At 40.8% G+C, this 26552-nt stretch overlaps 1 protein-coding gene and 1 long non-coding RNA gene across 3 annotated transcripts in view; one reads left to right on the top strand and one right to left on the bottom strand.

Annotated features, from left to right (window-relative positions):
* Positions 1-11917, bottom strand: part of LOC145513373 (uncharacterized) — a 285374-nt gene extending 273457 nt beyond the window's left edge. For both annotated transcript variants that reach the window (XR_014059337.1, XR_014059338.1), the window contains exons 1-2: positions 11469-11917; positions 11116-11335 (exon numbers count right to left, since the gene is read on the bottom strand). This is a non-coding gene — a long non-coding RNA (uncharacterized LOC145513373). The remainder of the gene's footprint in view (positions 1-11115; positions 11336-11468) is intronic.
* A 5-nt stretch (positions 11918-11922) lies between these two features.
* Positions 11923-26552, top strand: part of TMEM260 (transmembrane protein 260) — a 67311-nt gene continuing 52681 nt past the window's right edge. The window contains 4 exon segments of the mRNA XM_081509570.1: positions 11923-11955; positions 11957-12083; positions 22178-22209; positions 22940-23091. Coding sequence (XP_081365696.1) covers positions 11923-11955; positions 11957-12083; positions 22178-22209; positions 22940-23091 — 344 coding nt within the window.

A 26552-nucleotide genomic window follows, 5' to 3' on the forward strand; every position in this document is an offset into this window, starting at 1 on the left:
GATGTGGGTGACTTTGAAACTGACTGTATTATTCTTGCAAAGTTGCAGAATTATGTTATATAATGTTTGCATTTGGAAAAATTAATTATGATCCTAAAGTCATGGGTTAGAAATATAATTAAACTGATTAGTGTCATAGGACAAAAATAAAAAGCAAGGCCTGTGACAGCTTCCCACTTTCCCTCCACTCCCCAGAAAGGCTCTTAAAGAAACATTTAAAACACGAGCCTTTGTTCCCTCAATCTATGGTGCTCAGGTCAGGTGGACCCTGCAGCGTGGCTGCAATATTTCAAGCAGGCACTCACAAATGTGTCATTTGACCTGCTGTTCTTCCAAAGAGGTAGGAAAAATGTGTTTCTTGCTGAGATAACTTGAAATCAAATAAACATAATCTCTTTAATTCTTTCTAAATAGTTCCATATTTTAAGTCTAAACACAATAGAACACAAAGCTTCTGGCTTTTAAAAAAAAGTTTTTCTTTTTTTATATGTGTTGTTGTATTTTTTCCTCCAGTTTGTGTTTGTTTGATTTTAAGAGTATAATTTACCTTTCAAACTAGTGAATCTATTTCTTTTGGTTGAGAGACACACATAAAAGATGGTAACATTGTTACTTGGCTAAATAAATTTGAGCTCTTTTCTAAGAATGCTATCTATAAGCAAAGACAGACATTCTTACTTATACTAACCATCACTTGACAGATCAGAGAAAAGTCTAAGCCAAGGCTTGCAACAAATTGAATATTTCCTTATGTAAAATTGGTTCTGGTCCATTGTTTTTATTTATCTGCAATAATGGTACTCACTCAAGTTTGTAATAACACTGTCATGGCTGAAGGGAGTTTGTTTTAGGTATTATAGCTATTATCTGCTTCCTCTCCTTTCTTTAAACAGAATCTCCAAGGAGAAAGTCTGCATGTGGCTTCGATTTAAGAAGAAAAAACAAAAGCTTTCCTAAAACCTCACTGGGTAAGGTGTAATTTCAGATTGTTTTACGATTTTGAATAATTCTTATTTGTTTGCCTTTGGCATTGAACATTGGATAAAACAGAACTTGCCCTATTCTTAGAGAATTAGAAGGCTTGGAGTCATTGTAAATGTTCTATTAATTCCCTTAGCTGTTTTGAGGCAAGGCTACATAACCTTTTGCCCAAACAAGGAATGTTTATCTAGTGTGCCCTCGCAGTGGATAAATTCAACAGTGTGGAAGTGTTTGCTGTGCTTCACCACCACTAGAGTGTACTCTAGTGCTGTAAGATTCAGAACGTTTTCTTTCAGAAGTGGGAAAGGTAGATGGATGAACCACCTAGGAAAAAAACCTTTGGCATCTAATTTCACAAGTGTCCCTTTAAGTGTCTTGGTAAGGCTGGATTATGTTTGTGGATTTGATTAAAGTGGAACTGGAGACTTTACCTTCAATATTAATGCATACTGTTTTGGGTAAGTTCATTTTTTGTATCTGATTAGCCTTGTTTAGGTCCAATGGCAAAAATATTTCCCCGTTCGTCTACAAGCTATGTTTTCAGGCAATAACTCTTTTGATTTATAAAATAACCATCACTACGGCCCCAGGGCATGAATATAGTGGCAGGGACTTAGGAAGAATTCATACTTTGAGTCTCTGGCAGAAGACCCCTCCCCCAGTCCTGGATGCTCTGTTGGTGATGGGAGCACAGTCTCAGTCTCCACTGGAGGCTGGTCATGCTGGAGGGTGATTCTAGCATGTTTTAGCAGCACCTCATCCCCCTTCAACTCCCCCATTGGAATAGGGTGCTTTCATCTTTACTTTTCCCCCAGAGGAAGTGGCCCCTCAGTCCCCCTTGTATCACCACTGATCCCTCTAGCTTTAGGGTCTTTGAACAACCTGAGACCCAACACAACTTCCTTCTTTGGGCATCAGTATAGTCGCTTCTGCAAAGTCTGCAACAAGGTCCTTGTAGCCCAGAGTTCTGTGACCACCACCTCTGGGGCTCACATTCCCCTTCTGATCAGGGGACAGCCCAGGACCACTTTCACAGCAGTATGTAGCTGGGTCAGCCTGGACAGATGGGAGACCCAGCTCAGGTCCTGCTCAGGAGGTCACCCTAAGGCAGACCAGCCCTAAAGAGATCACAGCCCAGAGAACTATCTGAGGATCTCCCAGTGCACCAGGCTTCCTTTGCCCCTGGAGAGATCCACATAGGTGTTTAACCACCCCTGTACTTCCTCCTATGAACTTCAGATTTGGAATAGACAGTATTCCAGCCCCCTTTTCAGCTGGGAGGTGGTGGTAAATGCTCTTTAGTTCTCTAGCACAACGGAGTCATAGAGAAGTAGCTTGGAAGGTTTCAGGCCCCCTTTCCCCTGCAATAAATGTTACCAAGCAAGGGCTCACTACAAGAACCTCACAGAAGCTAGTAGTATGGCACTTCTTTGAGAAGGTCCTTTCAGAGCCACCCCAAATAAGGACTTCTAGGGTGATCCAGTGGCTAAGACTCTGTGCTCCCAATGCAGGGGCCCTGGGTTGGATCTCTGGTCAGGGAACTTGGCAGCGTGATGCTGTGTAGGGAGAGAGCACGGGCCTCAAATTTCTTAGTTCATCGGTTGTGTGATCAAGGTTTACTTCAACTTTCTGGGCCTGAGGTGATATGAGAACCAGGCTAAGTGTAGCATAATGCTACCAAAAGTGAAAAATCGGCAATGTTAACTCAGAGAATTCTTCAATCTACAGAATGATTTACTCAATCCCATTTGTCAAAACGGCCTTTAAAAAGGAAGAAGAATATTACTCCTTCTTGTGTTTATATTATTTACCAAACAAGCTGTAATTTCAAAAGCAACAAAGTTTTGACTTAAAAAAAAAAAGAACTCTGAGATTTGCACAAAAATAAATGTTTTCCTACCACAATAGAGCTTTCACCACTGAAAATATGTTGGTTTTTTAAAACTCATTGCAATTATTTAACATGGGAGACACTGATTATATAAAAATTTAAAAATATATGGTTCCAACTTCTGAGCTATTCACATTCCACTTGGAGTTAGAATTAACACTATGAAGTTGTGAAGAGAGATTGTTCACTGACTTTACTGTGCATAACTATGGTTACTTGCAGTTTAAAATGATGAATACTATTTGATAACTGGATACCAGAACACCTTCTATTTCGGAGTTTTTCCCCCAGAAGCATTTTACCCATTCAACATAGTGACAGGAAGGTAGAGTATTGTGGAAAGAACATTGGATTAAAGCCCTGTTCCACTTCTACCATCAACCAGCTGTGTGGCTCAGGTGAGACACTTAACCTCCCTAGAGTCTGCCTCCTTATCTGTAAACTGAGGGGTTGTAACTTGAGATCAGTGGGCCCCAGATCAAGCTAATCAACAGGTTCACCTGGGAAGGTTTGAAAATGTACAGATACCCAAGACCTACCTGGAACCACTAATTAGAATCTCCATGAGTGGGCCCAGAAATTTACATTTTTTTTAAAGCACTGCCAAATGTTTCTGATGATGAGCCAGGTTTAAGAAAGACTACATTAGAAAACTGGCCACTCTTGGACTTTCTTAAATGAGCCTGTTTTTTCACCCTGATTAAAGGAATCTCTCTCAAATTCACCCTGGTCTTTTCCATCACTTTCCCACTCCTTGCTGAGGGGTTTAATGATGTGCTCCTATGAATCTGTGGCCACAGATATATGTCTCTGCTCCTCCTCTGTCCTCAGGTCCCTCCTCCACTGGGAGCCCACCACTCTTTCCAGTGCTTGGATTCCTACCACCACCACCACCACCACCCCCGGCCCTGATCACTGAAGTCACTGATAGGATGAATCCAGTCCTTCCAACATACCCCAACCACTCAGACAACCACGCATTCAAGCTCTGGGACCATGATTTGCCCAAGACATCAGTTCAGTTCAGTCACTCATCATGTCTGACTCTTTGCGACGCCATGGACTGTAGCACACCAGGCTTTCCTGTCCTTCACCAACTCCCGGAGTTTGCTCCAACTCATGTCTATTGAGTCGGTGATGCCATCCAACCATCTCATCCTCTATCGTCCCCTTCTCCTCCTGCCTTCAATCTTTCCCAGCATCAGGGTCTTTTCCAATGAGTCAGTTCTTCACATCAAGTGGCCAAAGTATTGGAGCTTCAGCTTTAGCATCAGTCCTTCCAATGAATATTCAGGACTGATTTCCTTTAGAATGGACTGGTTGGATCTCCTTGCAGTCCAAGGGACTCTCAAGAGTCTTCTCCAACACCACAGTTCAAAAGCATCAATTCTTCAGTGCTCAGCTTTCTTTATAGCATTTTACCCATTCAATATAGTGACAGGAAGGTAGAGATTGTGGAAAGAACATTGGATTAAAGCTCAGTTCCACTTCTACCATCAACCAGCTATGTGGCTCAAGGTGAGATGCTTAACCTCTCTGGCATCTGTTTATCTGTAAACTGAGTGGTCATGTATGGATGTGAGAGTTGGATGGTGAAGAAAGCTGAGCGCCGCAGAATTGATGCTTTTGAACTGTGGTGTTGGAGAAGACTCTTGAGAGTCCCTTGGACTGCAAGGAGATCCAATCAATCCATCCTAAAGGAGATCAATCCTGGGTGTTCATTGGAAGGACTGATGTTGAAGCTGAAACTCCAATACTTTGGCCACCTCATGAGAAGAGTTGACTCATTGGAAAAGACCCTAATGCTGGGAAGGACTGGGGGCAGGAGGAGAAGGGGACGACAGAGGATGAGATGGTTGGATGGCATCACTGACTCGATGGACATGGGTTTGGGTAGACTCCGGGAGTTGGTGATGGACAGAGAGGCCTGGCGTGCTGCGATTCATGGGGTCGCAAAGAGTCGGACACGACTGAGCGACTGAACTGAACTGTGAACTGAGGGGTTGTAACATTAGATCAGTGGGCCACATGAAGCCCCCATGTACCCTTTCCCATCAAAGCCCCCACTCACCTCTAGAGGTAACTACCCAACATCTGAAATAATAACTTTTATTTTCTTTATAGTTTAAAATTCTATAGATATATCTCTAAACGATTTATCTTTCAACTTTAAATAGATAGAATCATTCTGTGTGTATTGTTTTATCACCTGCTCCTTTTGCTCAATTTTTTGGGGGGAGTCATTGATATTTTTAAAAATATTTAATTATTTGGCTGTGCCAGGTCTTAGTTGTGGGATGCAGGATCTTTATTTGTGGCATGTGGGATCTAGTTCCCTGACTTGGGATTGAACCCAGGCCCCTGCATTGGAAGCTCAGACCACTCGACCACCAGGGAAGTTCCAGGAGTCATCCATATTATTCCATGGTAGCTACCTGTAGTTTGTAGTTTGTTCATTCTTTGTTATACAGTATTTCATTGTATAAATATGCCAGGATTTATCTCTCTATTCCAGTGTTAATGAGTGTCTGAGGTTGTTCCTATTTGGGAGCTCTTATGAACAATATTGGGGCTTCTCTGGTGGCTCAGATGGTAAAGAATCCTCCTGCAATGTAGGAGACACAGGTTCAATACCTGGGTCAGGAAGATTCTCTGGAGAAAGGAATGGCTACCCACTCCAGTATTCTTGCCTGGAGAATCCCATGGACAGAGGAGCCTGGCAAGCTACAGTCCATGAACAATATTGGGCTTCCCAGGTGGCGCTAGTGGTAAAGAATCCACCTGCCAATAAGAGATGTAAGTTCAATCGATGGGTCAGGAAGATCCCCTGAAGAAGGGAATGGCAACCCACTCCAGTATTCTTGCCTGGAGAATCCCATGGACAGAGGATCCTGGCAGGCTACAGTCTGTAGGGTCTCAAAGAGTTAGACATGACTGAAGCAATTCAGCACACATGCCTGCACACCTGAACAATATTACCATAAACAGGTACAAACCTAGAGTAGAACTGCTTGGCTGTATGATCTGTATATCTTTGACTTTACTAGAAATGCTTGTTTTCCAAAGTGGTTGCACCATTTTGCACTCCTGCTAACATTTCCATTGTTCTACACACTTGCCAACATCATATACAGTTAGACTTTCATTTTTGCTAACCTGGTAAGTGTGTAGTATTCCATTGTGGCTTTAATTGACATTTCTCTAGTTACTAATAAAGTTGGACACATTTTCATATATTTACTCACAATTCTAGGTCTTATTACATGACTATCTCACAGATTGTTGATATACGTAGCTATATTGCCCTCTAAAATGTTATACCAAATTCCTTTATCACTAGTACTCTGCAGATGCTGCTGCTGCTAAGTCGCGTCAGTCGTGTCTGACTCTGTGCGACCCCATAGACGGCAGCCCACCAGGCTCCTCTGTCCCTGAGATTCTCCAGGCAAGAATACTGGAGTGGGTTGCCATTTCCTCCTCCAGTGTATGAAAGTGAAAAGTGAATGTGAAGTCACTCAGTCGTGTCCTACTCTTCGAGAGATACTAAATATCTTTGGAATACCTGCCTGCATGCTTAGTTGTGCCCAGCTCTTTGGACTGTAGCCTACCAGGCTCCTCTGCCCATGGGGTTTTCCAGGAAAGAATACTGGAGTGGGATCTTTGGAATGACCATCATCAAAATGTCAACAAATAATAAATGCTGGAGAGGGGGCTTCCCTAGTGGCTCAATAGTAAAAAAAAAATCTACCTGCCAATGCAGGTTCAATTCCTGATACAGGAAGATCCCACCTGCTGCAGAGCAACTAAGCCTAAGTCTCAACTATTGAGCCTGTGCTCCAGAGCTAGGAGCCCCAACTACTGAGCCCATGTGCCACAACTACTGAAGCCTGTGCACCCTAGGGCCCGTGCTCTGCAACAAAAGAAGCCACAGAAATGAGAAGCCCACCCACCACAACTACAGAGTAGACCCTGCTTACTGCACTGGAGAAAAGCCTGTGCAGCAGTACAGACTCAGCAAAGCCTGAATAAATACTGTAAAATTGTTGGTGAGGGTGGGGAGAAAAGGGAACCCTCCTGCACTGTTGCTGGGAATGTAAGTTGGTATAGCCACTATGGAGAACAGTATAGAGGTTCTTTAAAAAACTAAAAATAGAGCTACCAAATGATCCAGCAGTCCCACTCCTGGGCATATATCTGGAAAAGTTGAAAACTCTAATTCGAAAAGATATATGCACCTTAACGTTCATAGCAGCACTACTTACAACAGCCAAGACATGGAAGCAACCTAAGTGACCACTGATAGATGAATGAATAAAAAATATGTGGTGTATACGAATACAATGGAATATTACTCAGCCATTAAAAACGATGAAATAGTGCCAAGATGAAAAGGTGGAGAGGATAAGGTAGACCAGACAGGAATCTTGAAAGCTAAAGAACATGTTGATAAGATCCTTGGGTTTCTTTTTGCTTCATGTAGCTCAGATTGGGTGCTAGTAAAGGGAGAGACTCCAACAGCACAGACAATTTTTTTGCCCCCACCCCACAAAAACCTTCTCTCTCTCTGGTAAAAGGGCAAGGAAAAGGTAATACAGATACATTTAGAAAGTAACTCTCTATGTAAATAGAAACCAAAGAAAAAACTGCAGCCTCCCCACCTCCACTCGCTTCAGCAAAGGCTGAGTGGGGAACCGAGACTTCTCCCTCTCCAGATGCCCCAACACACCCACCAGGGTGATGTCAAGGCCGATAAGGGAGCCAAAACTTCCATCCATGGCACCAGTGGTGTTAACATGGGGAGCCCAGCCTTCTACCCCATCCAGCAGCAATGAGCTGCCCCTCTTCTCCCTGCTGCGGTGGTGTTAGACAGGACCTAAAGGAGATCCCTGGCCTCCTCCTCCTCACTATAGTGTCAGAGGATGCTACAGGGGAGCAGTCACGAGGCACTCCTACCCTTTCTCCCATCGAGGGAGGTATCAGTGGAGCCCAGGAGAAGAGCTGGAATATCCTCTCTGCCCAGATAGAATGTGGAGCCCTTGAATGTCCATAGATGTGGATGCAGACCACAGTGCCAGGAAGACCTGGCTTTCCCTGTGGATTTCAGACTTGTCTAGCCAGCCCCCACAATCATGTGAGACAATTCCTTGCAATAAATTCCTTAATATGTATCTCCCTCTAGTTCTGCGTCTCTGGTTGGATCCTGATACACATATTTTTCTGTTTTACATTAGTAGCTGTCTCTAATGCAACGTGGAATGGAGCAGAAAATACATAACAGGTAAAAATACTCCGTGTGTATTTTATTAGTCTGCACCAGGATAAGGTCCACCTCACTATCTCTCTTTCGTAAACAATTCTTAACATTTCCTGTTTTCATCCCTTCTCTTCTTCCCTCCTTGGTTCCATCCCCTCCAGCCTCCTATACATCTTTTGTTCCTCACTATTTCTCTCCAAATACTCCCCTGGATTACCAAAAACTCATTTGACACTTCAATCCCAGTATCTTTCTGCACTACTTCTCTCTTTCCCTTCACTGCCAAACTTCTTGCAAGTATATTTTATTTTTCCTTTTCCATTTTCTCACTTCTTATTCACTATTACTTTGTTTCCGTATCTATTAACCTACTGACACTGACCTGTTGAACTTTCAAGGTTTAAGTACTTCCAGTTCATCAAATCTAACTATAGTAGGACCTGATTACTGATATTCAATCGCTAAGTCATGTCTGACTCTTTTGTGACCCAATGGACTGGAGCCCACCGGGATCCTCCATCCATGGGATTTCCCAGGCAAGAATATTGGAGTGAGTTGCCATTTCTTTCTCCAGGGGATCTTCCCCACCCAGGGATCAACTCACGTCTCCTGCATTGCAGGTGGATTCTTTAACTGCTGAGCCATTGGGGAAGCCCTTTATCAGCCTAGAGTTACTATTTAAAGTCTCAATAAGATTATCTTGAGAAAGAAGGCAGAAAGAAAAAGAAAAGTCTACTACCAAGGCCTGGTGCACTCTCATTATGTGGAGGCTTGATAGAAGCAATCCAGGGCAGAGAGGCCAGGGGTAAGAGGAAAGTCAAAGAAGTGTGCTATCGCTAATATCTGAAGGAGAAACAGTTTCAGGGTAGAGAGGAGTCAGCTTGCTTACTGAGAGGTAGTCAGACACAGATACACAGAGAACTGGTTGTTCTCCATCCTCAAAAGAGATTAGCCATGAAGCTAACAAAGCTTATATTTCACAGCCCGAATCTTATGGTTACCGAAGGGGAAGGGAGGAATAAATTAGGAGTTTGGGATTAACATATACACACTACTATATACAAAATAGATAAACAACAAGAATCTACTGTATAGCACAGGGAACTCTACTCAATATCTTGTAACAACGTATAACAGAAAAGAATCTGAAAAAGAATATGCACTAATATATTTATCTGAGAAACTGCTGTATGCTTAAAACTAACACAACATTGTAAATAAACCATACTTTAATTTAAAAAAACTTCACAGCTTGTCACTAGCACAAGCTCCTTCCAATGCCCATAGTTAATTTTGTATCTGCAGTTTTGTATCCTTTTGCTTACAGGATTCTCCAACTTGATAAACTTAAGCCCCATAAACCTAGATGTGGCTCTCCTCACCATCCTTCTCCTCTGTGTAACACTTGCCCAGGTAAACATCACTGATGTCATTTCTTCCTTAGTTCCCTGTGGTGCATTCCTCTCTTCCACTGTTCTCTTTTCTTCTCTTGCCATTCCCTAAATGAAGATGTGGACTAATATTTGACCTCAACCTGTTCTCCCTACATTACTTCTCTGTGAACTTATTCATTCATCTCATTCTTATGTGACAATTCCCAAATTCAAACTTCAACACTGAGCTCTTCCTCTCAAACATGGGCAACTACTTATGCTCTTGTGGAATCTGCCGTGATAAAAAGTTATCCTTTTATAAAGCTCATGAGCAAAAGATGAAATGAATAAAAAGGGAAAGAAGCATATGCTTGGCTCAGTCAGTATTACTCACTAGCATGTTCTTTCAGAAAAGAAATGGAATGGTACTTCCCTGGTAGAAAGAATCTGCCTTGCAACGCAGGGGACATGCCTGGTCTGTGAAGATTCCACATGCCTTGGAGCAACTAAACCCTATGCACCACAACTTCTGAGCCCGGGTTCTAGTGCCCGTGAACTGCAACTAGTGAACACTCAAGCTGCAACTACAGAAGCCAGCGAGCCCCAGAGCTTGTGCTCCACAAGAGAAGCCACTGCAGGAGAAGCCCAAGCCCCAGAATGAAACAGTAGCCCCTGCTCCTGGACACTGAAAAGAGCCTGTGCAGCAACAAAGACAGAGTGCAGAAAAATAAAGGAATAAAAAAAAAGAAATGGAAGGCAGGCTGTCTTAGTAACCTATTGCTGAGCAACAAAGTACCCCCAAATTTAGTGGACAACAGCATTTATTATCTCACAATATTTGCAGGACAGCAATCTGTGTGAGACTTAGCTGGGTCTCTCGCAGGCTGCAATCAAGGCCTTGGCAGAGGCAAGTCATTACTTCAAAGATCCCATGGGGCAGGATGGGCTTCCTAGCTCCCTCAGGAGGGATTAGCAGGATTCAATTCCTTGAAGGTTGTTGGACTGAGGGCCTCAGCTCTGCGTGGGCTATCTGGCCGGGGGTGACGCTCAGTTCCCTGCCATGTGGATGACTCCATAAGATAGCTCACAACCTGGTTAAGTGGCTTCATCAGAGTGAACAAGTGGGAGGGCAGCGAGGTAGTGCCCATGGTGGGGAGTGAAAGAAACATGAAAAGTCAGTCTTTTATAACCTCATCTCCAAAGTGACCTCCCTAACTTTTGTCTTATTCTATGGCTAGAAGTGAGTCACTAGGTTCTGCCCACATTCAAGGGGAGAGGATTTACACAAGGGAGTGAATACAGGGAGTCAGATTATGGGGAGTATTTTAGAGGCTGCCTACCGGTTCTCCAGGGACTCACAATCCTGCAGAGAAAGCCTTATGGAGTTCCTGAGAAAGACCGAGGTAATCCTGGCGCCATGGCTGCCAGTCTACACAGGTGTGTTAAGTCACTCTACGTTTGAGACGCTATGTTCCTGTCAGCCTGCTTATAACACGTTTTAGACCATCACCGATCTTCAGTGTCTTTTGAGATGCGTTCCAGGGAGATATCCCACCTCCCCTCCCACTCCAGAACAGTTGCTACAATACCGTATAAAGAAAGCTTAAAGACCTTACCAAGAACCATGCTCTGTGCAGGTGCAAGAGTCCCCATTCTTTTTGGTATTGCAGCCAACTGGAAAATGTAGTGACTTCATTTCATTTTCCACTGTGTGGTGAAAGCGTCACAGAACTACTCCTCCTCATCAATGTAGGAGACAATTTTATCATGATATAAATTACTTGTACTACCTCAGAAACTCAAGTTTTTCAACTCATCTCCCAAGTTTTCCTCATGCTATAAGAAAAAAAAAAAAAAGACCAGTTAGCTTTCTTTAATCTCTCTGAAAATAACTCGGCGATTTAACAATTAGCACACGGGCATATAATTACTCGTAGTAAACATGTGATTTAGGTGTATGTTGACTTACTAGGCGAACACTACGGGCTGGCGGGCTGGGGCCCCTGCTGCAGTTCCACCCCACACCTCAGGGGGAAGTCGCTACCCTTCCTTCGGCCCGCTTGGCGACCCCGCTCCCGTCTCTGTCAGACCCGACCAAGTGACCAGGAAGTGGGGGAGGCCATAGAGTCGGCGGCCCAGGCTTCCTCTGTTAAAAGAAGGCTGTCCTTTGTGATGCGCTAGTGGAAAGCACACTATAATTCTGTAAACCCCGAGCAGTCTGACGGCTGCCGGGGCCTGGCTCCCGCGAGACCCCGCCTTTTCTACCCCCGCGCCGGCGCAGAAAGGTGCGGTCCCGTCCCACTCGGCCCGACCCGGAAGCTGCCGCGGCCGCCTAGTGCCAAGCTCGCCTCTCGCCCTGTGGGCTCCGGGCGCCCCTACTTCTGGGGCCCGCCGCGTCCTGCTTCCTTGGTCCCCTCTGGCCCATGGGTCTCCATGGCGACGGCGGGGGCCCGGCTGGGGGGGCGGGCAGCCCGAGCCGGGGCGCGGCGCGCTGGGGGCCTCCGCGGCGGCGTCGCCGTGTTCGCCGCTGTGGCCGCAGTGTTCACCCTCACGCTGCCCCCCTCGGTGCCGGGGGGCGACTCGGGTAATGTACTCTCAAGGTCGTCCCTCCTGCCCCCTCCCTGATCCGCACCGTTCCCACGAGGTCTGGTCAGTTCGCCTTCTCCATCCTCCCGCCGGGGCCCCCTGCAGGGTTTTGCGTTTCACAACCGATTTGTGTGTTTTCATTTCTGTAATTTTCATGTAGTTCTGGTCTCTTGTAGTTTGGGGCTTTCGAGACAGGGTTGGTTGGTTTCGCCTGATGGGACTTTACTGATCTCTCCACTTCTCCAGATCATCTTCCTAGGCCTGAGTTTTTGCTTTCCATTTCTTTTTCGTCCACAGATATCCTTGTTACTTACAGAGTCTTTGTCGTGTTCCAGGCAAAAGGACTGACAAGAGCCGTGAACAAGTTTCAGGGAGAGTGTTGTGGTGCGGGCAGAGACGATACACAAACTACTGAATAAACACAGTGTATTGGGAGAAGTTATTGGAGACAGTAAGAGGAAAATGTGATTGATAATGGGGTAGGCAGTGGCTCTATCCGGATGACTAGTCCGGAAAGGCCTCTAAGAAGGTGATGTTTTAGTTGAAATCTGAACATTGAAAAGCGTGACTCGTGGGCCATTTAAATCACATAATAATCGTTGTGTATTTGGGATGAGAGACAGATGCAGGTTTGGTTTTGTTGTCAAACAGATCATCTAATACTGCCTAATAATCAGTAATTTTGTCAGAATGGTGCTGAAACTTTGGGTAGTGAATCTATAGACTGAAAAAAAACTGAGTACCTTAGTTGCTGCATAACAGAATACCCCCAAATTGAGTGGCTTAAAACAACAAATGGCTATTATCTCACATGTTCTGTTGATCAGGAATCTGGGTGCCGTTTAAGTGGGTGCTCTTATCCAGAACAAGTTTGTTGTCCGGGTGTGGGCTGGGGTGCAGTCAACTCAAAGGTTCAACCTAGCAAGGATTAGCTTCTAAACCTCATCCAGCTCTTTGATGTGGGGGTTTCTCAGAGAGAAAGAGATGGCACCTCTGCCTACAGCTCTGTCATTTTGTAACCCAATCTTGGCAGTGGCAGACCACTGCCCTGTTTTCTTCTTGGAAGTGAGTCAGTATGTCCAGCCCACATTCAACAGCAGAGGATTATCCAGTGAGAATACTGGAATTTCAGAGTTTTAGAGGCCGTCCTCAAGGCTGCCTACCATATTGAAGATCTCTGATGTTCCTTTTACACATCATTACCTATATTTTTTCTTTCAGATCCTATTGAACAAATAGGAGCAGTGTTTCATTAGTATAGTGGGGAATGGAGTTAGCATATTTCTAAGTTTTATACTAAGTAATAGAAATAACTTAATAGGTGTGAGAGCTTTGATATTGGAGAGTATTACTTAGAGGTTGAATAGTTCTGTACCTTTGAAAAAAAGCATTGATAGTTCTTTACTATGGTTGTTTGAGCCTGAAGGGTGAGATTAGAATGAATAATAATAACACTTACTGAGCACTTACTCTGTGCCAGGCACTGTTCAAAGTGCTTTACATAGGTTGCCATTTTAATTCTCCCAGCTGCTACCCTGTGAGTTAGGTACTATCGTTTATTTTATAGATGACAAAACTAAGGTTAAGCTCTGTCCAGAATCACACAAGTAGAAGGTAGAGGCAGTCAAGAGAAAAAAACCCAAATAGATTGAATTTAGAGCATGCTCTCTTAACTAGCCTATGCTCTAAATTCTTTTAAATCTATCATCATGTATTTAGTGATGAAGTCTATTTAAAATTTATGATTGTGTTACCAAGCTCAAGTTCATTTTACTCTCTGCACAGCAGGCCAGTAAATCGGGAAAACAGTTATTGGAGCAAGGAATAACCACTTTAATTGGAAAGCTAGCAGATTGAAAAGATGACAGACTAACATCTCAAAAAAACAAAAAAATCCTTGGTACATATATACAATGGAATATTACTCAGTCATTAAAAAATGAAGTAACGCCATTTGCAACAACATGGGTGGACCTAGAGTGTCATACTGAGTGAAGTAAGTAAGACAGAAGGAGAAATATTGCATATCCCTTATATGTAGACTCTAAAAAGAAATGATACAAATGAACTTAGAAAACAGAAACAGACTCACAAGCTTAGAGTAGGAACTTAACGGTTTGCCATGGGGAAGCGATAGATAGTCTGGGATGGACATGTACATACTGCTATATTTAAAATGGATAACCAACAAAAACCTACTGTATAGCCCATGGAACTCTGCTCAATGTTATGTGGCAGCCTGAATGGGAGGGGAGTTTGGGGGAGAATGAATACATGTGAATGTATGGCTGACTCCCTTTACTGTTCACCTGAAACTAGCACAACGTTGTTAATCTGCTGTACCCACAATATGAGGTTTCCCTGGTGGCTCAGCTGTAAAGAATCCACCTGCAAATGCAGGAGATAAGGGTTCGACCCCTGAATTGGGAAGATCCCCCTGGAGAAGCAAATGGCAACCCACTCCAGTACTGCCTGGGAAATCCTATGGACAGAGGAGCCTGGCAGGCTACAATCCGTGGTGTCACAAAAGCGTAGCACACGTCTAAGCAACTAAACCACCACCACCCCAATACAAAATAAAAAGGTGATGTTGTTCAGTCATCTAGTCATGTCTGACTACACCCCCATGGACTGCAGCATGCCAGGCCTCCCTTTCCCTCACCATCTCCCAGAGTTTGCCCAAGTTCATGTTCATTGCATTAGTGATGCTGTCCAGCCATCTCATCCTCTGACTCCTTCTGCCCTCAATCTTTCCCAGCATCAGGGACTTTTCCAGTGAGTCATCTGTTCACATCAGATGACCAAAATACTGGAGCTTCAACATTAGTCCTTCCAGTGAGTATTCAGGGTTGATCTTCCTTAAGATTGACTGGTTTGATCTCCTTGCAGTCCAAGGGACTTTCAGGAGTCTTCTCCAGCACCACAGTTTGAAGGCATCAGTTCTTTGGTGTTCTGCCTTCTTTACAGTCCAGCTCTCAACAACTGTACATGACCACTGGGAAGACCATAGCCTTGACTATACGGACCTTTGTCAGCAGAGTAATGTTTCTGCTTTTCAACACACCATCTAGGTTTGTCATTGCTTAACTGTCAAGAAGCAATTGTCTTCTGATTTCATGGCTGCAGTCACCATCTGCAGTGATTTTGGAGCCCAAGAAGAGAAAATCTGTCACTATTTCCATCATTTCCCCTTCTATTTGCCATGCAGTAATGGGGCCAGGTACCATGATCTTAGTTTTTTAAATATTTAGTCTTAAGCTGGCTCTTTCACTCTCCTCCTTCACCCTCATCAAGAGGCTCTTTAGTTCCTCTTCACTTTCTGCCATTAGAGTGGTATCATCTGCATATCTGAGGTTGTTGATGTTTCTCCCACCTATCTTGATTGCAGCTTATAACTCATCCAGCCTGGCGTTTCTCATGATGTGCTCAGCGTGTAGGTTAAACAAACAGGGTGACAGCAGACAGCCCTGTCGTACTCCTTTCTTGATCTTGAACCAATCAGTTCTTCCATACAGGATTCTAACTGTTACTTTTTGACCTGCATTCAGGTTTCTCAGGAGACAGGTGAGATGGTCTGGTATTCGCATCTCTCTCAGAGCTTTCCACAGTTTGTCATAAAGCTTTGCTGTAGTTGATGAAACAGAAATAGATGTTTTTCTGAAATTCCCTTACTTTCTCTATAATCCAGTGAAGGTTAGCAATTTGATCTTCAGTTCCTCTTCCTTTTCTAAACTCAGTTTGGACATCTGGAAGTTCTTGGTTCACATAATGCTGAAGCCTAGCATGTAGGATTTTAAGCAAGGCCTTATTAGTATGGGACATCAGCACAATTGTCCGATGGTTAGCACATTTTTTGTATCACCATTCTTGGGAATTGGGATGAGAATTGACCTTTTCTAGTCCTATGGCCACTGCTGGGTCTTCTAGATTTGCTGATGTTATTTAGTTGCTCAGTCATGTCCAGCTCTTTGGGACCCCACGGACTGCTGCATGCCAGGTTTTCCTATCCTTCCCCATCTTCTGGGACTTGCTCAAACTCATGTCCATTGAGTCCATGATGCCATCCAACCATCTCGTCCTCTGTCATCCCCTTCTCCTCCTGCCTTCAGTCTTTCCCAGCATCAGGGTCTTTTCTAAAGAGTCAGCTCTTCACATCAGGTAGCCAAAGTATTGGAGTTTCAGCTTCAGCATCAGTCCTTCCAATGAATATTCAGGACTGATTTCCTTTAGGATTAACTGGCTTGATCTCCTTCCAGTCTAAGGGACTGTCAAGAGTCTTCTCCACCACCACAGTTCAAAAGCATCAATTCTTCGGTGCTCAGCCTTCTTTATGGTCCAACCCTCACATCCATACATGACTAATGGAAAAGCCATAGCTTTGACTAGATGGACCTTTGTTGGCAAAGTAATGTCTCTGCTTTTTAATATGCTGTCTAGCCTTGTCATAGCTTTTCTCCCAAGGAGCAAGTGTCCTTTAATTTCATGGCTGCAGTCACCATCTGCAGTGATTTTGGAGCCCAAGAAAATAAAGTCTCACTGTGTTTCCATTGTTTCCCCATATATTTGCCATGAAATGATGGGACTGGATACCATGATCTTCATTTTTTTGAATGTTGAGTTTTAAGCCAGCTTTTTCACTCTTCCTCTTTCACCTTCATCAAGAGGCTCTTTAGTTCTTCTTCACTTTCTGCCACAAGGGTGGTGTCATCTGCATGTCTGAGATTATTGATATTTCTCCCGGCAACCTTGATTCCAGCTTGTGCTTCATCTAGCCCAGCATTTTGCATGATGTACTCTGCATATAAGTTAAATAAGCAGGGTGACAAATTGCTGACATAATGAGTGCAAAACCTGATGACATCATTCTTTAGGGAATTGAATAGTTCTGCTGGAATTTCATCACATCCACTAGCTTTATTAGCAGCAGTGCTTCTTAAGGCCCTCTTGACTTTGCATTCCAGAATGTCTGGCTCTGGGTGACTAACCACACCATTGTAGTAATCGGGTTCATTAAGATCTTTTTTATACAGTTCTTCCTTGTATTCTTTCCATCTCTTCTTGGTCTCTTCAGGGTCCATTAGGTCTCTACCATTTTTATCCTTTATTGTGCCTCTCTTTGGGTGGAATGCTCCCTTGATGTTTCCAATTTTCCTAAAGAGATCTCTAGTCTTTCCCCTTTTGTTGTTTTCTTCTATTATTAAGCACTGTTCTTTGAAGGTTGTCTTGTCTCTCCTAGCTGTTCTTTGGAACTCTGCATTTAATTGGGCATAGTTTTCTCTCTCTCCCTTGCTTTTCACTTCTCTTCGTTCTAACACTATTTGTAAAGTCTCCTCAGATACCACTTTACCTTCTTGATTTTCTTTTTCTTTGGAATGGTTTTGTTCGCCACCTCCTATACAATATTTGGACTTCTGTCCTTAGTTCTTCAGGCACTCTGTTAACTAGATCTAGTCCCTTGAATCTATTCGTTACCTCTACTGTGAATTCATAGGGAATTTGATTTAAGTCATACCTGACTGGCCTAGTGTTTTTCCTGGTTTTCTTTGTGCTGTGCTTAGTCGCTCAGTCGTGTCCGACTCTTGGCGACCCTAGGAACTCTGTCCATGGGGATTCTCCAGACAAGAATACTAGAGTGGGTTGCCATGCCCTCCTCCAGGGGATCTTCCCAATCCAGAGATTGAACCCAGGTCTCCTGCATTGCAGGCGGATTCTTTACCATCTAAGCCACCAGCAGATTTTGTTATGAGAAGCTGATCTGAGCCACAGTCAGCTCCAGGTCTCATTTTTGCTGACTGTATACAGCTTCTCCATCTTTGACTACAAAGAATGTAATCAATTTGATTTCAGTATTGACCATTTGATGATGTCCATGTGTAAAGTAGTCTCTTGTATTGTTGAAAAAGGGTATATGCTATGACTAGTACATTCTCTTGGCAGAATTCAGTTAGCCTTTGCCCTGCTTCATTTTGTTTTCCAAGGCCAAACCTGACTGTTACTCCAGGTATGTCTTGACTGACTTTTGCATTCCAATCTCCAATGATGGATAGAACATCTTTTTTCGGTGTTAGTTTTAGGAGATCTTCTAGGTCTTCATAGAACTGATAAGCTTCTTTGGCATTGGTGGTAGAGGCATAGACTTGGATTACTGTGATGTTGAACGGCTTGCCTTGGAAATGAACTGAAATCATTCTGTCATTTTTGAGGTTACACCCAAGTACTGTACAAGTACAATTTTGGACTCTTTTGTTGATTATGAGGGCTACACCACCACCACCCCCATACAAAATAAAAAGTTTGTATACACACACACACAAAAACTTAACCTGAATTTGGGTTCCTTTTATACAGAAGAGGGGGAGGGTCCACTGTGGTGCTGACCAGTAGCTGAGTGGGGCTACTATATCTGGCGCCTGCTCCACACCATTACAATTGTTGCTTTGTTTTTGTTAATAATGTCTTTTATTTTTTTCCCAAAAGAATAAAGTTATCTGTTCACTTAGAGTTATCAAACTTTTTAGGTATTCTGATTTGTTTAATTTGACACTGGATAGTAGTTGCTTCTAATATTTTTATGTTCATTTTTTGAGAATCCTAAATAAACTTTTCCAGTGTTGCCAGTAAAATTTGTATAATCACATCTTTGATAATTTTGCTTATATGTTGAATGTACTGTTCTCTTTGAGTTTCATGTTTATGAATTTTTTTAAACCAATAAACAATGCATCTCAAAACCAACATAAAGCATATACTCTTCTTCCTGATAAGTCTTAAATTATACTTCATGAATCCATCACATTGTGTGGCCTAGCCAAAACTAATTTTTGTACCACTTGATACCCTTGTTGATTTATGGGCAAAAGCATTCCTGGTCATTTAGAGGAAAGGTTGGGAATCTAGCCTTCACTTGTGTTTGTTATTCTTGGGAAAAATAAATTAGCTTGTATGTGTATTTATATATTTTTAACATATAGAGGGATCTGGGTTATGTAATGGTGAAGCATATACTAACAACTCTGAGTTTGCCACCCATTTGTGTCCCAGACAAAGCGGTGGTTCTCAAGCTTGAATATATTGATACTTGAGAATTGCCTGGAGAACATGGGCCCTGATTCCAGAGGGTGTCATGTTAGTAGATTTGGGTTATGGTCAAGGAATCTTCATTTTTAAAAGGCATCCAGGTAATTCTGATGCAGGTTATAGTAGGGCTTATATTTGACAAATTGTTGTTTAGTTGCTAAGTAGTGTCCAGCTCTTTGGGACCCCATGGACTATAGCCTGCCAGGCTCCTCTGTCCATGGGATTTCCTAGGCAAGAATACTGGAGTGGGTTGCCATTTTCTTCTCCAGGGGATAGTCTTGGTCTGGGGATCAAACCCACATCTCCTGCATTGCAGGTGGATGCTTTACCGCTGAGCCACCGAACCCTAGTGTAAAGTGTTGATTGAAGGAAAGCAAGGTGCCAGAAGCCTTTTTTTTTTTAATTATTTCTCTTCTTATCATATTCAATTTTAAGAGTAGTGCTTCTCTTTAGCTTTTTATCAAGGGTACATTCATAGACTTTGAATACTAGCATCTTTTCTATTTAGATTTTAATTCACATACAAAAAGAGTTGGTGATGGAGGTTTGTAACATTCAAGATTCATCTTTCTACCAACAACTCCACAAAGAATAACAGTATATTGACTTTTCGATGATAAAAAGAAGTTGGAGAAAGTAGGGCATTTTTCTTAATGTTAAATGTAATTCTAAATACATTTTTATTTGAGGAGAATGAATAGTGACCTTGAAAATCTGAACTGAACTGTGCTTCATCACACCTACAGAAATGTAAGAATCAGAAATTAATTAAAATCTTTTGGGACTGAAGACATAAGAGCAAACCCATTCTATAATATAAAATGAAAAATACAGTTTTGGTAACAGTATCTACAAAGGGAAAGTTATTTTAAGCATTTTAAAACCATCAACTATTTGTATAAGATACAAAAAGAGCTTTTGTCTTCTAAGATGTTCTTGAATTTCTCTGGAAGACTTCAAAGATGTCCTTAAGTAAGTGACTTAAGTCAGCTGCTGCTGCTGCTTCTGCTGAGTCGCTTCAGTCGTGTCCGACTCTGTGCGACCCTATAGACTGCAGCCCACCAGGCTCCGCCGTCCCTAGGATTCTCCAGGCAAGAATACTGGAGTGGGTTGCCATTTCCTTCTCCACTGCATGAAAGGGAAAAGTGAAAGTGAGGTCGCTCAGTCGTGTCCGACTCTTAGCGACCCCATGGACTGTAGCCTACCAGGCTCCTCCGTCCATGGGATTTTCCAGGCAAGAGTACTGGAGTGGGGTGCCATTGCCTTCTCCGACTTAAGTCAGCAGTATCTGTCTTTCATGCCCTTGTGGGGCTTCTGTGAAGTGAGCAATTATCCCACCTGATGGGGATGTCTGAGTAACAAGGATGACAACATGATAGGTAATTTTTGTCATCTTCTGTGTGTGGGACTCTTCTGGGTGGCGCAGGGAGGGAGAGGTGCCTATGTCTTCTTGACAGAATCCTGAAATGGATAACTTAGTGGAAAAGACGAAAACAACCAACCAGAATAGAAAGCAATCTAAATAAGTGCTATATAGGTTCAAGCAGGTTCTATGAAGGAGACAGAAGTGATTAATTCTGATGGGTGAAGCTGGGGAGGGGTATGTGTAAGGAAAGGTGTCACTGAGAAGGTAACAATTGAACCAGGCCTTGAAGGATTTAGGAGAGAATGCTGGGTGAGAAAGTGAGTGATAAGAGGTGCAAAAGAGGACCATTTCAGAGTAACAGTGGGGAGTCTGATCTGACAGGGGTGAGCCTAAGTTTCATGGACATAAGCCTTGGAAAGGGAACCGGAAGCTGTAGAGGGCTTAGGTATCACGATGAGGAATCAACTTCATTCAGTGAGCAGAGAGCAGCCACTGAGAAATTTTAGATTAAGAAAACAATCTGACCTCTGGGGGGAGGGGATGACAGTAATTAGCGATTTCAGTAGGAAGATGAATTGAAATAGAATTTGGGCAAAAGCTATTGCCATAGCCCAGGACAAGAGAAAAGGTCTAAAATATGATCAGAGCTCTAGAAATGAAGGATATTGATAGCCACTGAAGGATAGAGAATAGACATTAATACATTTTCTGATAGATAATTTTTAACTTTAGTAAATCAGTTGATATTGATTGATTTCTTAAACTGTACAGTATTATGTGTATAGGGATGAGTCAGAAATAGTCCCTGGATACTAAAAGTACTATCAAATAGGCATTGAATTACTGCATCATAATTTTAGAAGTAATTGCTAATGGTGAAGAATTACAAACAACTATGTAAATGACATGGTGATTTAATGGTTTGAAAAAAAAAATGTGCTGTGGTAATCAAAGCTTGCCAAAATAACCTACAGTTAATAAGCATTTGGCAATTGTTTAAAAATATCCAATGTAATTAATGTAGAGAAGGTATCTAAATGCCAGCTTAGGGTGGAAAGGCACATTTTATAGACTGTTCAAATCCAGCTTCTGCACATTTTACATATAAGGTTGCATTTTTACAGGCAGTTTTGCACTAAATTCTTGAGGGATAACATAGCATTTTACACTAATGCTCTGTAAGAGTTTTTATATATTTGCAAGTGTAAACAACCTTCAGCACGGAAAGTAAGCTTTTTTTTAAAATTGAAGTATACTTGATTTATAATTTTGTGTTAGTTTCTGGTGTACAGAAAAGTAATTCAGTTATACATATTACATATTCTCCTTCATTATAGGTTATTGCAAGATATTGAATATAGTTCCCTGTGCTATATAGTAGGAGTTGTTTAAAATAAGCATTTTTAGAAACTAGAATTCACCTATATTTCCACTGACCAGTTATTAAAAACTGTCAAAGATAGTTTGTTCAATGAGATCTAAGGGAGAAAATACTCTGAGACTATTTCATGCTGTTAAATCTCTACAGATTTACAGTTTTATCCAGTCAAATTAATGCAAAACCCCAATGCAAGCATTTGGATTTTGAAAACTTTGGAGGAGTGTCATTTTCTAATAGTAATTATTGGTTTTACATTATTTTTTCACAGGGGAACTGATCACAGCCGCACATGAGCTTGGAGTAAGTATTAGTTTTATTGTTTAATCAATGCTCTCATTAACAGTTTTAGGAATTAAGAAAGTTTAATTAAGCATGGAGTAAAGTAGATTAATTTATTTTCAAACCCCAGTTTTTAGTAACTTATAAGTACAGTACGTGACAATTTACTTTAAGTTTTAAATCCAATTAAACTAAATTATAAAGCAAAGCCTTTACTATATATACAGTAGCTGGCTTATTATCACCCCAAATTTTGTATAAGCTATGGAGAATAAAATAAATCGGGTTAACAGTTTTAATAAGTTTATTATTTAATAAACTTTATTATGGTGTATGATCCCTTTAGGCAAGACCTTAGGACTGTCAGCATGGTGGTAATCCGATAGCAGTGTGGTCTTTCAACTTTCTAACCAATACGATATTTCAGAACCCGCTTTTTTTCAATAGCCTTTTAAATGACCCTAATGTACTGTGAACCCAAGAGAACAAACTGCTTAAGAACTGACAATGAAATATGTCACCCTTTCTCTAGGTGACACACCATGTGATAGAGGCTGCCAAATCCACTAAAGAAAATATTTATTTGTATTGGCACAAGAGGATTACAATGGAAAACCACTATTCAAACATTTAGTCATTGTCTCTTAATCTTTATACTTGCCTGGGAAAAGGGCTACTTTTCAATTAAAGCCAGTGTGACTTCTGTTAAAACTAGATGAAAACCTTCTGACTGTTGCTAATTTTCCCTTAGGTTGCCCATCCTCCTGGGTATCCTTTGTTTACTCTGGTGGCTAAACTGGCAATTCTACTATTTCCTTTTGGTTCAGTTGCCTACCGAGTCAATCTGCTGTGTGGCTTATTTGGAGCAGTAGCTGCAGCTTTACTTTTTTTCACCGTTTTCAGGTAAAGTAGTTGATGAGTTAAAATTAATTTTGACTAATTGGAGACGGAGCTTTCTTATGGCCCATGTACATACATGACAAAAAAAAAAAAACCTTTTGTTGCTTGAATGGTTTTCCTAATCACTCATGTGATTTCACTTTCTCAACTTACAGTAATTTCATATGCGTTTGACCCTCAAATGATTACACAGTTGGTTCTGCTTCATACAGTGGAGAGAAGGTGTCACCAGTTCATTATCACAATTCTCTGTTTAGGCAGAACTAATAAGGTTTGTCATTTTAGGAAGATGCAGATAGGCCAGTTTAATTCAACAGTATGAAGTTCATCTTTTGGTAAATGGTAAATATTTAATTACTCACAGTATTGCTGATAGGCAGCTGCCTATCAGTTCCAGAGCTAATTATATTGTATTTTAAATATGCACATGCATACATTTTGAAATGAGGCTATTAACTAAGGAAATCAGTTTGGGAATGTGGTTTTAGTAAGGTTTCGCTTTGTTGCAGTATAGCTGTAGGGAAAACAGGCAAATGAGTCGCCACTTCATAATGAAAGGCTTTCCTAGTTTGGAAGGCTACCCTGCTTTTAAAAAAACAGGTCATTAGTTTAGAATGTTGGTAATCTCCGTTTGTCTTTGCTGTTTCTCTCGCTTTCAGTACTAACTCAGTCTAACCTATGCCTGAAAGGATTATACTCAAAACTACAAATTATACTTTCTGCAAAGGGAAAACCAAGTTAAAACATTTCTTTCAAAAAGTATTGCAAATTTTATTATAAAAACAAATAATTTTGTATATAAATATAGTATAATTTGAATAGAAAATTTCACATGTCATTTTTGCAGACTGTTTTATTTACATTTGTCATATTACTGCCCTTTGACTAAATTCTTTCTAAATTCCCCTTTGCTTATTTGTAAGAAGGTAAAAGTTACTAACTATGGCTAAAACTTACTATTAAATCTATTTGTGGAAAGTTTCAGATTCAAAATTGTAATTGTTGATCATTGACTAAACGTTTATCTGTATTATTTAATTAATTTTTATTTCAGTCTTACAGGTTTTCAGTGATAGCTATATCTTTAAGTATGAAATGTTTAAAATAACATTTTTGCTTGGATTAATTAGTATTATGAATACTTTCTTTTTCTAAATGATTAGAGTAATTATTATTAGAATCGTTCCTTCTGGTCTTTTATGATTAAGGCTGTGTCATTATTTTCATTGAGAGAAAAACTATTTTAAATATCTAGGATGAAATTTAGAACATACCAGTTCTGTATTAAATGTATGAGTTACTATTTTCATAAGACATTTAAGACAAAGCCATTTTTTTAAAAAAACTAATATTTGTTTTGCTAGTTCATTTGTATTTTAGATTATTTCTACAACATATACACATATTTAAATGCTGTAGCTATCTCTTAAAGCAAGTAAAGCTATTTGTTTTCTAAAACTTTTCCATGGTTTTTTGTTATATTAATTGTTGATGCCCTTCCACATAAAAACCAATGCAAAAATCATATATAAATTCTTTGTCTTTCCAAAATCCGAATAGTTTGGGACAGTAATTTTCCTTAGAGTTGTCTGCATTTTAAAATAGCTTTAATTATTATGCTTGATTATAATGGGTTTTAGATCAGCACACAGACCTGTGAACATTTTATTTTAATATACAGTCTTAATGATAAATTCGTATACTTGCTGACGTAAAAACTCTTTATAGACTGGATATTTGCTTAGTTTTAGTAATCTAGTACTTTGGAAAAGTTACTTTCTTTCTGAGATGTGTCCTAACAATATTATCTCTCATGTAATTTTAATATGAAAATACTTCATTATTTTGAATACAAATAATTGACAAGGTACACGTCCTTTGGGAACAACCTAGTTCAAGTGGCAAATCTGTTTTGTCAAACAATGGCCACCCTTCGGGAAAGAGCAAGCCATCTCTATGGTAATAGGACTAACAGTAGCCTATTGATCGAGTGGAAGAAGACATTATGCAATGTCAGCTGGCTTGTTACAATTTCATTTGTCAAATGACCTGAACTTAACCTTTAAAACCTTCCTTCTGTGAATATAAACCCAACAGCAGGACGCGGTTTTTGTGCAGCCATTACAGTGACAGCTTTTTTCCAGTCCTAGCGTACAGTAAATGTATTCCTTCACAGGTTGACTCCTTCATCAGAACTCATTCAGAAGATATTTCACTACTTTATTTATCTACCGACCAAGTCATCATTCCATTTTCTTGTTGAATATTGAGGGGTTTTGATCCCAGAGACAGTTGTATTCTTTCTTTCCCCCATCACTTAAGAGAACATTACTGTACCTGTAGGATTAGTGCTGACTGGTGTGCAGGAAATTAATTCTTTTAACAGGTTTAGGTTTTTTTCAGGTAATTGTTCACAGAGCATTCACTATATTTAGCTCTTGGGGTGGACATAAAGACCTTCTGTACCTTTTAAACAAAGATTGTATTCCAAAAGCAAATTTCTGTTTAAATATGTTGATGTAAAAAGCTCCATTTTTTTCAGTAAACATGACTTGGATTGAAAGACCAGTTACTTCGTTGTTTCCAATTACTATGTAATTTTTGCTTTTCTTTCATCTCCCTTTTGCTTTTAAAAGCCTATAAGATGTCATTAACACTGCATTTTTTGTCAATCTTTCCTAATGGTTGGCAAGAATTCTTTTATATTTGCTGAGGTAGAAAGGATATGAGTAAAACAGTACATTGAAAGCTGTATGTGTCACTGTACTTTATTGAATTAAAAATAGTAAGATTGGGGCAGTTATTTCTGCATGTATTTATTTATGTATTGTCCCTTTTGGGGGTATTTTAAAGCATGATTATGTTAAAGGAGTTTAATCTAATACATTTCATTTATAGGAAATAGTATTCATTTTGTTAATGTGTACATCTGTGCATTTAAGACTCGGTACTACAGTTAAGTGATTTAGAGGAACTGGGATTTTTTTTTTTCTTTGAAGGCCAACGAAGTAAATGATTTTTTAGTTTGACAGAAGGGTATTTAAAAAAGTGTCATATTTGAAATTTGCAAATCCTATTAATACAAAAATGTAAAAGTTATAAGTCCTATAAATCACTAATAAGAACATTGTTTAGCTTTGCTTAGTACATGAATTTCAAACTTATTTTCTAAAAACCTCAAACTACATCCTATTAACATATACTTAGTAAGAAAGGAGTACTGAACTCACTATCATTAATATCAACATGCTTCCATTGTATATGTTCTGGTATCACTGGCAGAGAATGGACTCTGTTGATAGTATCATATAATAATCCTTTACTTGAGAGAAGATTTAAATTGCTTATGATCTCAGATGAGGACATCTTTAGTATCCTGTTTTTTTGATAAGTTCCAGGGCAGGGAGTATGTTCTCAACAGGCTTGAGAGTCAGCATATCCTTTTCAAACTAATATGGACCAAA

The sequence above is a fragment of the Giraffa tippelskirchi genome, chromosome 7 (genome assembly GCF_054371585.1).
Source record: "Giraffa tippelskirchi isolate mGirTip1 chromosome 7, T2T-mGirTip1v1.2.pri, whole genome shotgun sequence".
NCBI lineage: Eukaryota > Metazoa > Chordata > Mammalia > Artiodactyla > Giraffidae > Giraffa > Giraffa tippelskirchi.